This window comes from Condylura cristata, unplaced genomic scaffold (genome assembly GCF_000260355.1).
Source record: "Condylura cristata isolate star-nosed mole 26May11 unplaced genomic scaffold, ConCri1.0 scaffold00044, whole genome shotgun sequence".
In the NCBI taxonomy this organism is placed as follows: domain Eukaryota; kingdom Metazoa; phylum Chordata; class Mammalia; order Eulipotyphla; family Talpidae; genus Condylura; species Condylura cristata.
Window position 1 is genome coordinate 1,373,358 of NW_004567145.1, and position 18,015 is coordinate 1,391,372.

General features: G+C 45.4%; 1 protein-coding gene across 3 annotated transcripts in view; it reads right to left on the minus strand.

Annotated features, from left to right (window-relative positions):
* GRB10 (growth factor receptor-bound protein 10) overlaps positions 1–18,015 on the minus strand; it is a 152,607-nt gene that overhangs the window by 46,867 nt on the left and 87,725 nt on the right. For 2 of the 3 annotated variants that reach the window (XM_012733955.1, XM_004694509.2), the window contains exons 4-5: positions 17,427–17,643; positions 11,956–12,097 (exon numbers count right to left, since the gene is read on the minus strand). The exons of the other annotated variant lie outside the window; for it this stretch is intronic. In XM_012733955.1, the coding sequence (XP_012589409.1) occupies positions 11,956–12,097; positions 17,427–17,643 (359 nt within the window). The remainder of the gene's footprint in view (positions 1–11,955; positions 12,098–17,426; positions 17,644–18,015) is intronic. 3 annotated transcript variants of the gene reach the window in all.

The window sequence follows — 18,015 nt, forward strand, 5'->3', positions numbered from 1 at the left end:
TTATAGCCACTAAGGAATCAATAACTGGAAATCTAGGCAAATGTACAGCCACAGAAAAGTGCCAAAGTGTGGCACAAATACTCCTAACCACTATACACCACTACAGTGTTCTTTTTATGTCAGAAGCACAAAAAATATGGTATATTAAACAAACACATACAAAATTATATTTATTTGACTGAAACCATATACATACAGAGGGAGAAGACATATTATGAGCAAAAGGAAATGGCTGGCATTTTCTTTTAATATTGGTGAAGTACTACTGGTTGTAAAATAACAATGGTCACCCTGTGACAAACAAGAAATACAAACATGGAGCCAATCCCAGCCTGGGTAACCACCAGGGCTGGAAAATCAGAGCTGAAAAACCTGGTGGGTGCCTGTGCAGAAAGTGATACTGACCTGCAAGCCAAGTCTAACACAGAAATCCCATCACTCATGGCTGGAAAAACTCTCCAATTGGAACACACTTACTAACAACCTCATTTGTTATACAACCTCATTTGCATAACCACCCTCCTCCTTTTCCTAAATAAGCACAATTCCCTCAGCCCTTCTGGGGCACTTGTCTTAAGTGCTACTTGAGTTCGTAACTATCAGAATGAAATCCAGAATTTCCTAAGGATTTGTTGTAAAGCTGAAGCTATTAATGCTAACCTGGACAATACCACCAGGACATGACGCTACCAAGCAGTTGTGGCAACTCTACCACTCTTAGACATCTTGGACCACACCCAAAGTCCCAAATTTGATAATGTAATGTTGCTGCTTCCTGTTTCCTGTTGTATCAGTGCTGTCCCCATCTTCCTTCCCTGACATCACATGACAACTGAGGCAAATTAAAAATTTTATGACTCCATTTGAACAGAACTTTGAGTGGAGCAAACCAGCAGACAAAAGGAATGCCAAGGAATTGTACAAAAGGGAGCAGGAACAAGTTCAACTAGACACAAAGCAGACTGGTTATGGCAAGGCACTTTCGTTTATAAGTCAGTAGGGGTTGATCACACAATTATCTAACTAGTTCTGTCCAGATGATTCTTAAATGTCTGGGTTAATAATACCACTTCTGAGGAAGCTGGATCTGTAATTAAGTCTTGGCTTGGTGCCATAGGGCTTTAGAGAGGAAACTCCATTATGGGCCTGTTGTCTATTTTTCACACTAGCTGCTCAGGAGTTGGAGCTGCATGAAGACAAAAACATTTTCAATGAGCAGAACAGGAAGGGGCTTCATGTGTCACTCCATCTACATCTGCTAGGGCTATACTGATACAAATGAATCTGAAGGCTCTGGGATTCTGTAAATGCGGAGAGAACCTGCAGCTCTGAACTAAAGAGGATCCTATGACATAGGACTATAGCGAAGGGACTATTTGTGGTTTGTAAAAATAAACCAAGTAGTGGCTCTCTATTGGGATGAAAAACAAAAACTGCCAGTAGAGTCTGTGCATTTAGATCCCTTGCCAAATGTGGTTAATAATGTCTGTCTGTACTTTGTTACTTTTCCCTTGCTAGTTAAGGGTCAAGTGAGAGCCCAAGAAAAGAATAGAAAAGACACAGAAGCAAACGGATGATAAAGCCCAGGCTGGAGAATTGGGGAGAGGATGATATGGAGGGCCTAACCCCCTGGGAAGGGCAGAGAGACCTTCTGGAGCTAGAGCAGAGATCAGTGACAGGTAACACGCAACAGGATGCCATTTTTTAAGATTCTAGTCCGTGCCTCCATGACAGCATAAAGACTTCCCTACTGTTCCTGAAGGATGGCAAATAACTTGCCACAGCATGTAACTACTCCCTGAACCAAGGCCAACATGACACTTTCAACTTTCTAATTTCATGAAAAACTTATTTTTATTCATTTGTTTTCTAAATTTTCTTTCTTTTCTTTTTCTTTTACTTGGTTTTCTATCATGTCTTTCTTCAGGTGTTGTTACCATACCACACCCACCATCAAGTCCACTGAAACACTTTAACCTGAAAGGAAATGACCCATTCAAAGACTGCAGAATGAAACAGAAATCCCTCTGCGCATTCCTTAGGAATATCTAAAGGAAAGAAATTCACAGTCCACAGACACAACATGTTCTCCATTTGATAAACTAGGGTTTGAAACATGAAGACAACTATGGTTTAAAACATGAACACAAGCAAAACCTACAACGGTGTTCAGCAACAGAGGGTCTTCAGAGCCAGAGTGTATTTTCTAGCTATTAATCTTTTCCTCAGGAAACTTTTAAGTCAAAGCAGCAGCAAAAACTAGCAGCTGTGTTTGCTAACAAGACTCATTTCTTGTTCATTTCAGCCCTTTCTGAAGCCATCTGTGCCACAGGTGACTGACAGCTGCCTGCACCACCCCGCCACTGGCTGTCACAGTGGGATCTGACCCATACCTGGCAGGGCACACATTTAGGTTTCTGCTAAAAGCACAGTGAGTCTTTCTGAGAGGTGCAGATTATTCAAGTACTCACTTTTCCTTTTTTTTTTTTTAATTGAAGTAACATTTCTACATTGCTATTTGTACTTTACAGAGGTATAGGATCTCCCCTTTCAGATGTTACTATAGCACACCCACATATAATGGCTATAGGTTACCAAAAACTATTTGATGTCATAAGAAAGGATCAATTTTGCATCTTCCCAAATTAGGAAATCTGTACTCAAAGATATTATTATAATCCAGAGAAACACTAGTGGCTGCAATCCTGCAACAACTCCCTTTCTCTAATCTAGTAAATCAAGGGGCACGCTGCCTTGCAGCTACCAAAGCCCTGGTTTAAGAGCAGACCTTAAGCACGAAGACAGGAGTCACAGCACGGCAAAGGGGTATGTCCTCAGGCTGCAATCCTCAGCACCGTTACCAGAGAAATCTGGAAGAAGGGTAGCAACGACCATTTTTAAAGTCTAAGACAATTTAATAGTGCCTTATCTCAAAATGGGTTCCAGGGAACGTGTACAGAAAGTGTTCTACGGTCCAAAAATGTTGGAAAAGCTCCAGGCTGACTCTAGTTCCTTAAGCTTTCTTCTCTGGAGGATTTCCCAGATCCTCCAAAAACCAAGATAAAGTATGAATCTCCAAGAAGGTGATTGGGGTGAAAATGTCCCTAAATTTCCTGATCCTGCAAGCTTCTTCTCACAGCTCAGATAGCTGAGGTTCTAAAAGGCAAGGTGAGAAATGAGGGTGTAATTAGTAAACGAGAGCAGCACTACCCATGGCTAGAGCCAGCAGAGCTGAGGGGGTGCCCGACAAGAACAGTGCACAGCAGCCAGGTTATCGGATGTAGACTGACATGCAAGGACGCAGCCAGAGCAGCCATGTCAGGCCTGGGACCCTGTACACACCCTGTGTGCTGGCTCATCTGGGTTCCTGAACAAACTTCCAAGGCTGAGCGAAACCTCTGTGCAGCACTGTATTTTTGCGCACAACTCTCTCCCCACCTACACCATGCTCCTGCCAATACGGTGCCTCGCCTAGGACCACTGGGTGGACCAATTCCAGCCAGGTCACAAGATGTCCCTGGCGGCAGGCACCATGGCAGAAATGACAAACAGCAACAGGCTTTTGCTTTCATGTCTGAGTTGAATTCACATGTCACCTCCTAAGTCATAAAATGCTACATAAACATCCGTTTTGATCCATCAAGACATACTTGTTTGAAGTATTGCTTTGATATATTGAAAATAAAATGTACTTGATGCTAGGACTCTGAATTTAAATCTCATGCTTGTATGTGACTTGTAATAGCTGTTCCCGAGAACATTCGTGGTAACACCAGCCTCCAGGTGTAATGGGCAGCGCTGAGACCTGGGTTGCAGAAGCTAGGGTTTGCCCATACCAGGGGTCTCTCTGTCACTAGAGACCTTCCGTCATAATCCACTAAGAAGCACCTGGTTTTGCTAGCTTCACTTCCTCAGAGAGATGTTAACTAAACATTCCATTTACATTGTAGTGTAATTTTTTTAAAAAAAGCTTTATTTATTTATTCATACAGAACTGGGGTACAAGCCAGAGATGCGGAGGGTGAGAGACTTCACCACAGACAGAGTGGGGAGCAGAACAGGCAGATTGACGAAGCATACTGCTGAGGGGAGCAGCGGGCAGGTCAGGAGAGGTCTGTCACGCCATGTGGATCTCCTACGGGGATCGAACTCATGCAGAAGTGGCTTTAGCTTCTCAGTGCTGTGCTTTAACCCGCTGCGCCATCAGGGAGGGCCCATAATAGTGTAATTTTAAAAATTTTCTAGAAAAATTTCTAGGGAAGCCACATGCCAAAGTAGAGGCAGCTGTTAAGAGACCCTCGTGCTTGCCCCCCACCCCTGAGTTCTAACAGAGGAGGAACAAAAGACAGGGCAGGGACTGAGTCCAAAGAAGTAGGCTGGTCTGGACTGTGGATACAGGTAGCTCATGAAGAGGAAGGAGACAGAAGTCTGAATAGGCATTGCAGACAGCTGGCTGGCCCTAGCAGAGGCCACATGGCCAGCTTCACGTGTAGGTGAGAGGTCCCAGGCTGTGGAGTTGGTATGTGCACAGATACTGCTATGCAAGGGGATGGCAGAGAAAGGGTTAAAAGGTCAATGACAGGGGACTTGAAGGAGGAGTCACAGCACCAGACTGATGAGTCATCCCCACAGCTGCTAACTCTGGCTCCATGTTTTACTGGAACCTTTCAGGGTGCTGAAAAGGAGCAGCTGTCCATTCACACTCATGCAGGTAGCAAAGGGAAGAAAAGAAACAGGTTTCTGTTTAAGAGAAGCTGACTATGGAGAATTTTCTTATGAAATTTGAGGATGAGTTGATGGACGCAATGCCTATTCAGACTTCTGTCTCCTTTCTCTCCATGAGCTACCTGTATCCACAGTCTAGAAGTCCCAAGAAGACCCTTGCCCTGGGAAATTTACAAGTGGCTTTCATCAGATAGCAGGATTCTCCCTGCCTCTCTGTGAACCTAAGCAGCTCTCCATGGCTCCATCCTGTCACAGCCCTATGGTGGCCCTAAGTATCCAGGACGCAGGTAGGGCGGCCATAGTTCACCCACTCAATGGTCAAGGGGTCGCTGGTGATGCTTCAATGGGGATCAGGCTCCAGTGTGTTCCTTGAAGGCACCAGAAAAGGCGAAGTGGGTGCAATTTGGAAGAGCTAAGATTATCTTACCACTTGCCGAAGGAGTAGGATGGGTAGAGTCTGGCACCAACACATGATTGAGGCTCTAGCATGCACACGCGGCCACCCCAGTCGCATGCCATGTGGTTCAGCACCCGCTGTGAAATAAACTGCCAGAGATGGCCTAATGTTTCCACACAGTCATTACAAGCTAGTTAAAGCCTCAGGAGACCCAATTTGATCATTAGTAAATGTGTATGCAAAACCCTATGCAAGGCAATTAATTCAGTTCCAGAAAATTAATTTTTAAAATTAAGCAAAGGAAGAAAAGCTTATTAGAATTAAGATGATATTTATGCACTATTAGTAATGGTGTAAAATATGTGACTAATTGTGTTTGAAATACAAATGGAAAAACTTGCTGTAACAAGTCATTATGCAGAGACATGAAAATCTTTATTGGCTGAAAGACAGCCCAGCCTGACAAAGCCACCCTGAATTACCCACTAAGCCTTTAAAGCTCTCCGGCAAATCCGTAAATAAAGGCATGACTCTTAGTACCGTTATACTTTACCAAGAACTGGTGCTCCTCCCCATGGCGCTCCTGACCCTCCCCCCGCCCTCCCCCCAGTTTCCTCTCTCCCTCACCCCCACTCTCAGCACCCACACACTCACTCTCAGTCTGCTTTCTTGGCCTGCGCATGGTCCTTACTTGCTCCAAACGTGACTGTTTTCTGGTGTCACACATGTGACTCTGCTGGCACTGTCCCATGGGGCAGCACACACTGCACACTGCCTCCGCTTCTCTCTCTACTGCTAAGGGCTTCCTGGCTCACAGGCCAAGGTATGGATGGGAGGGCTGCTTCAGGTGAGCAGTCTATCTGGCCGGTAGCCTCAAGGAGCAGCAGGAAAGTTTCATGGTGGCAGTTCCTTCTCGAGACTTCCCACTATGTGAATAAATTGCCTTACAATTGAAGCCTATGGGGTCTTTTATTTCTTGCAGCCAAATATATCCTGATGTAGCATGTGAAGCAAAAAGACCCCTTTGCGGGGCAGGCACCTTACTAACAGCAGAAGCTGGCAGTGACACTGTTTTGATGATATCCGGCTCACCCTATAGCTTCCTTGTCACTGGGCAGTTCTTCCAGTGGCTGTGGTGCTGCTCCGTCAGTGAGAGTGGGTCCCAGGTTGTCCCAGAAACACAACAGCAGCCCCCTATGGCTGGCACTGCAGCGCTCCCAGAGGGCACACTCAGCCTCCTTGGTTTGGCACACTGAGTATCCCCACCATCAGGCTAGCACACTACAGTGGGGCAGCAGCGTGGGTTTCCCATCACCAAGTCACCCATGTGAGAGCACAGTCTTTCTTTGAAACAAGCTAGCTACCTTCTTGCTTGAGGAAATGGGCACTGAGGAGAGGATTAAGGGGAAGAATGTCCCAACCCTCCTGCCTTGCTTCAGACTGAAGGACACAAAAACGTACCCTGAGCTTCTATCACTTCTACAAAAGTATCCTTCTCAGCAGGGCTGCCTGCTGGGCTGCATTTCCAGGGGCTTCATCCCCCATGGGCAGCGGTCAGGGCATCTATGGAAGCACCGTGGGTGTCAGCACTGGGCACTGCTGGGGCAGCGGTGGAGAGAGCATTAGGATGCACTCACCCAGGCCACCACCTGCCTCCACCTCTGGGCTGGACCTCACTGTCTCTTCCTTGGGGTGCAGAAATGCTGTGAAAATTAAATATGGAGTAACCACCATGAAATAATGTTTAAAAAACTCAGGACCTTCATGATGGAATCTCTAGGACCTGCAAGTGTCCACCAGTTGTGGATTATCGCACTCACTGGCAGGCTTTTCCTTGCCCATCTCGGAACACAAAGGTTACTTCTGATTGCTTTTGGTGACTCTCTTATGGACAAATACGCTAGACCATCAAAGGAATCCAATCTAAACCTTTATCACGTCACAATGTCCCTCCAATCCATATTCACTCTGGATTCATTACAACTAACCATTTACAATAAAGAGTTTCCTTGAAAGATTAACATTGTCCTGGTGATGAATGTGAAGGAAGGGAGGGGAAGGGTCATGCCTGTCCCAGAGCTGATGCAACACTACATTCAGCACAGTTGGGCAGAACAAGGACACTAGGATAGAGAGCAAGCCGAGTGCCTCTGGGAGACTTTCAGCGACAGGGCCCAGGGCACTGGGGCAGCCAGATAACCCAGAGGGGTGCAGATAATCCTGCACACCTGACCGTGACTTGAGGTCTGCACCCAGAGAGGAGATGCTCCTACCCCTGGGTGCTGCTACGTGTATGTGTCCCAATCAATCGCCAGCCACTTTCCATTGTTTCCTTAGCCCTCACAACCTGGTCCACTGGAGATGAATCCAGAGTCGTGCTCAGAGGGACAGAAATCTGACACAGAACATGACAGAGCAGTTGAAAAGCAGAGAAGTCAAACCTACTTTTCTGGAAAGGTCACACTGAGAGTCTGACTAGCACAATTTGTAGTAAGTACAGCCCTTCTCTCTCAGTGCTGACAGTCTGCCCTTTCCCCTGATGCTTTTTCAATTGCAAGTGAAAAATACCATCTTTAAATCTTATTTAATGTAACCCTTTCTAGATTGTTCCCACTTGCGCAACCCTTTTTTGATCTCTGTTTCCGTATCCCATGCCAACCCCATGCCAGGTGTTGGGAGAGCAAGTCAGTTACAGGTCCTCCTGGCACAAGTCTGCAGTCATGTGTCCTCCTGAATCCAGGCCTGTGCCGACAAGTCCAAAATTGCTTTCAGTGGTTTTAAAAGATGGAAACACAGACAGACAGTTCAAGTTTTAAGTTCAAGTTTTAAAACACTGAACAAACACTGCTTCTTTTTAACCATCCAAAGACCTGGCGAAAAAAAAGACTCATATTTGGAGGGTCCTGCAGACAGCAGCCTGCCCGATACCCCCAACCTCCTCCCCAACGCCCCATTCCTCCCAGCACCAAGCAGGAATGCTTCCCAACTGACATCTGTTGACTTGAGTCTCAGGTAAGACAGCAGGTGGCAGGGTGGGGTGCCTCGTCTCAGTGCTTTTACCTGCTCCCCGCACCAGTGGCTTCTTCCTGGACGCTGAAAGTCAAGACCTGCCCTCATCCAGCAGCCCAGAAGAATATGCTCTTCTGAAGTAAAGAGGTGAGATACAGGGCTAAGTATTCTGAGGCAAATATGCTCTGGATGCATGTGATACTTCCAGCAATTTCCATGGACAGAGCTGCCAGGCAGAATCAGCCATGTGGAGGTGGGGGGAGGTGGGGAGGTGCATTGGATAGTTTTTCTGTGGGCCTGGGGTGGGAGCAGGACACCAGATAAGAGGAGGATGCAGAACCTGGGAGTCCTGAAGAGCTCAAGTCCAAGGTGGGCAAAGGTCAGTCAGGTGGAAGAACTGGGTTGTCGATGGCTCCTCCTCCACGTAGTGATCCCGGGTTGAGCAGGTTGTTTCCTTTCACTGATTTTACACTGCAGACTGGGATGCTGACATAAAATTCTTTTCTCCCCTATGTGAAGAGTCTCAGATAATCGTAACACAGTACCACGGGTGGATGGTTCAGACAATATTTACTTCTCACAGCTCTGGAGGCTGGAGAATGAAAGTGGCAGCAGTTTCAGATTCCAAGGCCCCTACCTTGCTCAAAACTGGCCCCCTTCTCACTGGGTCCTCACCCAGTGCAGAGACCGAGGATCAGCTGGGTCTTCTTACAAGGTCAGCAGCCCTACTGGCTGTGCTGGGGGTCAGCCTCGGTCTGTTACAGCCGCAGGGTGGCAGCATCAGGGGTCAGCACTGTGCTGAGCTGGGTGACAGCTGCTCTGCAATGACCGCTCTAGCCCCAAAGGACAGTCTCCAAGGGAAGACAGGAAAAGGGAACCCAAAGAGAGATGGAAGAGGGGCTGTTAACTGAGCTGAGGGGGGCTTCAGAGTATCTTAGCTCTGGCGACCTGGGCAAGCAGGGTTGTTCCCTTTGGCATGGCTGTTTGACTCTCTCTTACTGCCTCCTCCCCTCTCATCAGAATGTGGCTTCTGATGGCCCTGCTGCCCCATTTCCTTCCACATTTCTTTTCCCATGCCAGTTGTGTTGCTCGCAATTACTGAGGTGTCCAGTATATTGCCAGCATGTCACCTACTTTCATAATTACCTGAGAATTTCTGATTGGACACTGAGGAGAGAATGGGAGACTGGGCAGGCACCCTGAGGTTGCCAGATCACTACTTGCAGCACCAACACGCATGCCCCATGAAATCAGAAGTCAGAACCCGTGTGAATAAGGTGTCCCTCAATCTGTTAAAGGCAGCGAAGAACATGGTCTTTGTACAGGTGGTACTAAGTGTGAGGCATCCTGCCAGCACCAGCCATGCCCATGATGGGCAGGAGGAATTTTGGTGACAGGAATTCAGGCACTAATTCAATGTTCTCATAGACAACAAAGATGAATCCCAAGGAAAACATGAGGCAGAATTCCTGGGTTTCCCGATTCTGCTTAGAGAGCAGGACTGTTGATGGGGGTGGAGGCCTGTGTTCTTGCCAAGTACGACAAGAACTAGATAAGACTTTCACAGTCTTATTTTAGGATGGGAAATTTTGTAAACAGCTCAGTGACCAACCCACAGATGGCTTGTCTGGACACTTTTATGAAGCAGAAGGTCACTAGGGACGCAGACAACCCAGATGTACTTTAGGCATGTGACAAAGAGTCGCAGCCCAGTCAGCGCTGGCTACCAGACAGGGAACACTCATCTCACCTTCTAAGTGTCAATGGTGGACAACACAGCCTGCTCTAGAAATGGGATACTGGAGTGAAAGGGTTCAGGAGCTGGTGAGCAGCAGAGAAGAATGTCTCTTTCCTAACACTGCAGACCTTGCTTGGCCCAAGGAGGTGGACACAGAAAAGTGAATGGTGCCATTTCCACCTGAGGAAAGTGTAAGTGCAGAGGGAGTAGGAAGAGAGTACCTCTAGCAGAGAAACTGAACACACTGTTTAACAGAACCAACGTCAACGTCTCAGAAAGCTTTACTCTTAGTCTCTGGATCTTGCTTTCAGGTCCTACCTCAGTCCTATTACTCACGCTGGTCATACCTAGCCCCGCCACTCACACTAGTGACAGCTAGTCCCACCACTTACACTGGTGACAGTCTGCTCCATACCCAACTGGGTCTCAGTTTTGCAAGTGCAAAAAGAGGTTAATATTTATACCTAATACTTAGGGTTGTTTTGAGGAATAAGAATGATACAAATAAATAAACCACTTAAACTTGTACCTGGCACACTGAGATAAATGAGTGAGTGTTAGATGCTGCTGTCACCATTGTTATAATAATTATACCACCACTCACTACACACACACACACACACATACATGAATGCATCACAGGGCCAACCTCTGAAGCCATGTGACCCGCCCTGATTCCCGCCTTACAACCAGCTGGCCAGCGCTAGTGCTTCTTCAAACAAACTGATTACTATTTGACCTTCGGCAAGTGTCACATGCAGTCTCCTCCCATGGGGACAAAAGCTGTATGCAGGCACCACGAAGTCCCACTTTAAAGTAGGAACTACTAGTTTAAAAAGGCCACCTATTGGGTAAAGTAAACAGCCTTCTACTTGAGCAGATCATTTTCGAAGTCAGGAAGATAACATGGACATTCTTCCTTTCCGTACTCAGGTCAGGGCCAGCCTACTTCAACACTTCATTATCCACAGTTATGAGCAAAACATTCTGGGGCCAATTCAAATGTGGGAAAGAGGCTTCTGTCACATCTGCCAAGAAATTCTTGGATACTGGCAGGGTGGCGAAATATTCAACTCAATGACTCTGACACTATCTACCTGGAGGCCACATCAGACCCCCAGGTTAAGATGCCAGGCTGGGAAGACTGCGTCCTATGCCCCTGCTCTAACTCTGGTGCCCAGCGCCAGCCCAGGGTGTCACCTGCGCTTCTGGCCAACTGGCTATAAATCAGAGGTTTCCCCAGGCCCCATCTTTAGGTTCGATTACTTTGCTGGAATGACTCTCAGAATTCAGAAACATCTTACTTACTAGAATACTTATTATAATAAAAGGGTGTAATTCAGGAATGGCAAATGAAAGAGCGACATGGAGAGGTATGGAGAAAAGGCATAAAGTTTCCGTGGCCACTCTATGCATTACTCTCCCTATTATCTCCATGTGCTCAACAACTGAAAGCTCTCCACTCCAACTTTGTTAGGTTTTTATGAATGCCTGATGATATTGTCATGATTGATCAAATCATTAATTCAACTTCCTCTTTTCCCTTTTCTGAGACAGCTGAGCAGCTTTTAAAAATTTACTATATTAATAAATCGCTCTCAGTACTTAGTGAATTTCAAGGATTTAGGAGCTGTGAGTCTGGAATTGGCTTAAAGAGCAAATACAATTTTTTATAAATCATAATACTGCACTGGGTAACAAAGATGAAGTGATAAAATTTTTTCAGATAATTAATAATATTTATCTTTAAGCTCAAATTTTTAATTTCCTATCATTTTTATGAGTCTTCTGTTAAAGATATATAAAGAATATATATATACACAAAGATATATATAAAGTATATATAAAGATATAAAAAGTGTGTGTGTGTGTGTGTGTGTGTGTGTGTAGATATATAAAGATATTCCTGGCTTAGTCGAATTCTGGCTAATAAACTAAAACATCCAAGGCAACAAGTATAGTAGCAAAAGGAAAAGACGGAAGACAAAGACCCCATAATTACCCTCCCTTCTTCCCGAAGTACTGCGCCATCTCATCTATCCTGAACCACCGTCAAGAAGTCTGGCACTGAAATGGGCACACTCACCTGCTTCACAGCGGCCTGGCTGGGAGGTAGGGAGCCGTGTGTGAGCACAGGGGGACTCCCTGGGCCGCAGAGCTCAGGGAAGGGGTTGGGGATGGCTGGTAGAGATGAGGTTCTAAACTGCTGGTCTTCTTCTTGCAGGCGCCTGGGAGGAAAGAGACAGCCCTTGTTAAAAGCTGCCATCTTCCATACAATCCAGTAAGCCCACTTCTGGGAATAAGCCTAAAAGAACTGTGAGAAAGACTCAGTAGAGACTTGTATACTGTGTTCACAGCAGGACTATCCAACTTGCTATCCACAAGTTGGACGCAACCAGGTGTTCATCAGTATGAATGGATAAGCACAAAGCGGTCTATCCATACAATGGAGTAGGATCAGTTTTATCAAGGAAGGGAATTTTGACACATGCTCTATAGCATGAATGAACACTGAGGACAATATGCAAAATGCAAGAAGTCAGTCACAAGAGGCCACACAGTATGGTTCTACTTATATGAGGTATCTTTCATAGAGACAGAAAGCAGAATGGTGGGTGCTAGGGGCTGGGGAAGGTGGAATGGGAAGGTATTTTTAATGGGTTCAGAATTTCAGATATAAAAGTTGTCAGATTTTGCATGAAAAAGTTCTAAATTGACTGCATGAGAATGTGAAAATAGGTGACACAAGGGAATTGTAACTGAAAAATAGTTGAGACAATAAATTTTATATCATGAATATTACCATAATGAAAATTTTTAAAGAAGGATCTAGAATTCCTCCTTCAAGAAACACCTGGAGTCAAGAAGCACCGTGTAGGCACTAACATCACAAATGATGGACATGTGCTCACCATTTTCTCCAAATACTTCATCATTTGTCCAATGAATTCCAGATAGGTGAAGAACTTGTATAGGTATGAGCATTTTCATGAGAACTACTATTTTCCAATAACCGTGAAATGAACACTTTTCTAACCACATGGGGACAGTGGAAGAGGGCACACCTGGGCTCATTTGCATTGTGGAATGAATGTATATTTATATAAAAAACTGTTGGTACCCTACTGGAAATAAATGCTCTGGGTGTCTATCCTCACCAAAACAAAATGCTTGTGTTAGTATCATCTCAGAGACACCCTGCTGCTCCTTGCTCACACCACTGAGGGCTCTTTCTGAATCTGAAACCTTGCCCTCCTCACTGGTATCTCTCTAGGGTTATCACCTTCCCTTTCCCAAGAATACCAGCTTACCTGTCATATAGCTAAGCAAAATGAGCACAGGGTGATGAAGCAATTTCAACTGTGCAATTAGCACACAGTTCAAGTTGGAAGTCAAGACAAAAATAATTTAGTGTCTACATGTTCATCAGGGCTTTCCTGGGAGGAAACCCTATCTTTCCATTCAAGGGGGACACTGATGTACGTCTGAAATGCAGACTGACAGTATGCCAAAATGTATATTTTTACTATTAAAAATCCCACTGTTTGCATAAAAGCGTCTGCCCGGCAGTATCCCTCTGATGCAGGTGCCCCTTGTGGTACAGAGGAAAAAAGAATTGCCATGCCCACTGCCAGAGGGTCCTACTAGGACCTCTAATCCCTTACAGACCTGAAGGAGAGTTTTATCCTGTTTTGACTTCCAAGATGCTGATGTCCTTAAGATTTTTCTACTTGTTCACAAAGCCTTCTCTCACAAATAGGTTGTTTAGAGCCTTTATAAACAGCCCTTCTGTTTTTTAAAAGGGTAGTGAAACCACTATATAATGATGACTACATGTCAATGATTGATACATTTGTCCAAAGCCATACAATCTTTAACATCCAGAGTGACTCCTAATGGACAATATAGGTTCTGGGTAATACAAATGTGTTATTGCACTTATCAGTAACAACAAATCCAAACAAGGGAGGATGCACATTATGTGGGGGCAGGAGGCACAAGGAAGATCTTTCTCTCAATTTTGCTACGAACCTAAAACTGCTCACAAAAAATTCTGGTCAGACACAGAAAGTTACATACGGTGTGTGCAATTTATATGCAATAGCAGTACAGACTGGTTCTGTCCACTGAATGATGCACTTTAAGGATGTTAAATTTATGTTGCATGGACTTTATCTCAATAAATTACTTTTTTAATTAGAAAAATAAAGTGTTCTGTTGCCTTTAAAGATGGGTTCAGAGATAATGCCTAAAGCAAAAACATTATACAAAGCTGATTTTAAATAAAGGTTATTTAAGAGGTCTACAGTCAAAGAATTATACATCTCCCCTAATTACACAAGGAATGAAAATGGAGGGATGTCAGGGCAGGGATGTGGCAGGAATGACAAAACCTGTGAGCTTTTGCACCTGTGCAGAATAGAACAGAATACGCTCCTCCTCCTTCAGGAACTGAGTGCTCCACTGTGGCCTCATAAAAGACTTTTTTTCCTAATCCAGCTTCTGTTCCTACCTACCTTCATCTGACCTCTCCTCAGGAGACTCTTCAGAGAGTTTCCCTTATGGAGACACTGCTCTGTGGACCACAGTCCTCAACGTTTTAACTTATTTTATTATTGTTTTTATTATGTTCATTTTGTACAATGTACACTTTTTCCTCTCAGGTGTAGTCCCCATAAAATTCCTACCACCTGGAATGGGGAATGGGATCAAGAATGGTGGGGGGAGGGAAGTGCACTGGACTATGGTGATGGAACAAGGTGATTTGGTGATGGGAAGCCCACAGGGATTACAATTGAGATGGATAAAGGTAAAAAATGATGTAAAAATAAACTTATTAAAAAGAAATTCCCACCACCAATTCACCTGTGAACCATCACTATAGTCCTTGTGCTCATTCCTACCTAATTTTAATCTTTTTCCCCTCCCCTGCAGAATGTCTCTGATTTACAGTTGCCTGCAAATATTTTTTATTGTTACTGTTATTTTTCCCCTGATCCCGAATTTGGTTCCCCAACATTCCTCCTATAAGGAATCATCTGATAGTTTATCATCACCTATAAGCAAAATCATCTGATAGTTTACTTTTTACCACTAGCTTATTTCATTGAGCAGAATCCTCTCTAGCTTCATTCCATGTTGCTGAGAATGGCACGAGTTTACCATGTTGATTGCTATATAGTATTTCAACATGTATAGAGACCACATTTGCTTGACCTAGTCATGTATTTTTGGGCATTTGGATGGCTTCCATATCGTACCTATAGTAAATAGTGCTGCAACAAACATATGGGTACAGTTATCCTTTTGAATTAATGTTTTTGTGTCCTTTGGGTAGATTCCTAGGAGTGGAACTGCTGGGTCATATGGTAGCTCCAGTTTTAGCAGTTTGAGGAATCTACTCACAGCTTTCCATAGTGATTGCAGTCCTCAGCATTTTAAAGCTCTGCTCTATTTGAGTGCTAAAGGTCCTCAGCCTGGGAATTGATGGTCACCACACCCACAACCTTGGAGGGCTGCAGAGACCACTACATAAGCTGATATATGACTGAACCGACTTACTCAGCATACACAGAAAAAGCCCAGCAGACAGTCTCATGAAACAGATCTTTGGCTATCCTACATTGGCTGCCTCGCCTTTTTAGATGTACATGAAGGTAAAAAACATTACTAGCTCTGAGAGAGGACAGCAGTGAGGTAAGGCTGGGTTTGAGAAACAAGGGTCTGAGCTCCTGCAGGGAGACTCTCTGTGCCTGTGGAGAAAGACTGCCCATCCATTCTGTGCTGCCCTCTGACTAAGGCCAACTGTGACCTGAAATCTAGGCCCAAAGCTCCTGGTCAACTGACTGGCAAGAAGTTGACCTCTGACTTGGCCCAGCCTCTCAGCTGGCAGTCTTCCTAACGCCTCCCTGAGGTCACTGGGATGAGCAATGAATAGACCCCAAACTTAGAATACCTCACACGAGAAAACAGTGTATCCCACCAGACTGAGCATGTCAGGAGTTAAGAACATGGGGGAGATGCTCCAAGGGCAAAACAGGACAAACATGGGGAAGATGGAGGTGAACAGAGGCTGAAAGCTGACAAGCACCTGACAACGGACACCTGAGCTACTGCACACTACCTGCAGACAGACTACTTTGGGGGAAAGGTGGGCTGCAGAAGAGTAGGATGTCAGGATAGAAAGAAGCCTCACAGAAGTTTCTGGAAGACTAGATGTCCACCCCAACTCTCACAAGAAAACAAGACACCCAGAAGCTGCACTGCTAAGAAAGCAGCAACCCCAACCCTAAGCTTACAAAGATCCAAACACAGAAGCAGGTACATCCTCCACCAGAAAACCAGGGAGGCATCCTAGCCCCCAACTGTCCTTTCCTGTCCAGTCTTACCTGAAACCCTGTCAGAGCAGGTATGGGCCCAGATAGTAGGTCTGGGGAGGTTCTCTGCAGTTGCCCCATCTTGAAACTCATTTCACAAAGAAAGTTCTTACACAGAAGGTCTATGACGCCCTCAAATCCTCACAACTGCTGCCTTGCTGACCTCTTTCCCACATACCTCAAGGCTCTCAAGGTGGAGACAAAGCACCTCAACACTATCCCCTTATCCCTCCCAAATTCAGGTGCTAACAAACTCACCCTCTCCCCCCATCCAATTATTTTTTTTTCCCTATCCTCCTTACTTCTTTTTTTAATGCTAAAAACACTTAACATAAGAGCTAGCTTCTTAGCAGCTTTTCAGTACACAATGCATTGCTGTCAACTAAGCTCCATGCTGTACAGTTACCTCTAGGAGTCTCTCATCCTGCACAACTAGAACTTTGGACCATTGACTAAAACCTCCCTCAGCCCCTGACAACCACCACTCTTGGTTCTGTGGATCTGTCTGTTTTAGATGCCGTGTCTAAGCAGAATCACATAGAATTTGCCCTTCTGTGTATGGCTTATTTACTTAGCACAATGTTCTCCACGTTGTCCATTGGTGGATGAATGGATAAGAAAAATGTGTTATGTTTTACTAAACAATGAAATTTCATTCAGTCATAAAAAGGATATCCTGCCAATGTGACAACAGGTATCATTTCTTCTGCCCAAAAAAACATCTTTTCTCACCCAATTCAGACTACAAAACTCTCCTTTACTTCCCAACAAGTTTTTCCCTCCAGCTTGGGTGGGACAGCCCTTGAGGATTTCGCCTGGGAAAGTGACCAAATTTCTGCTAAGCCTGAGAGAAGGCCACAGTTCCCAGTCTCTGGGCAGCAAGACCTTGGAGAACTGAACTGCCCATGGTACCATTCTTTCTTTCCCAAACATTCTTCTTTGGTGGTTTCATCATATATCCTTCCTCCTGGCACAGCCTGGCATAGAGCAGGTGCATAATTAACACTACCTGAACTACACCAGGTACCAAACTCAACCCAGTGCTGCCTTCTGGCAGAGAGAAGGGAGCATTTCAGCCTTGACTCAAGTGGCCAGCACTAGGCCTCACCACCACTGACCTAGCTGACTCAGTCCATCCCTATGACAGTCCCCGCTTGCACTTGGAGGCTCCAGGTCGCACCTGACAGCGAGGATGTGCACGGGCTGGGAGCGCTGCACCTTCTGCCGAGGGGACACCTGCGGTTGGAGGGGCCTGGCCCCCGAGGGCGGCTGGCTGTGAGTGTGCGGACCATTCTGAAGGCGGGGCGCCGTCTCCGACTGCATGCTACAGGCAGAGTACAAACTCTCCAAGGATGCATTCATGTCATTCACCAGGGCCTCCAGGTCCACGTCATCTTCTGGGCATTCAAAGGCAAAAGTAAAAAAAAAACAAAACACAACTTTAGCAGCAGCAAGAGGTTGCAGCCACATGGGCATGGGTATGTTAGTGATCAGATTCCCAAACTCCCAACATTGTGACTCATGTGAGGGTTCAGGAACAGAACTGAGATGAGTATAAATTTCTGTAAGGAGCCATACTGCTATATTTATTAGGAGCCACTGGCATTCCAGACACAACTCATTAATTACAGTCCAAGTGCCTCCCCTGTCCACAAGGAGACACTGTCTGGGAGTATCTGCTCAGCTTACATGCCTTCAGGAAGGCCACATAGTCACAGAGGCAAAATATGATCACTGCCTTGGCCTTAGCAGCTGAGTCACAGGTAGAT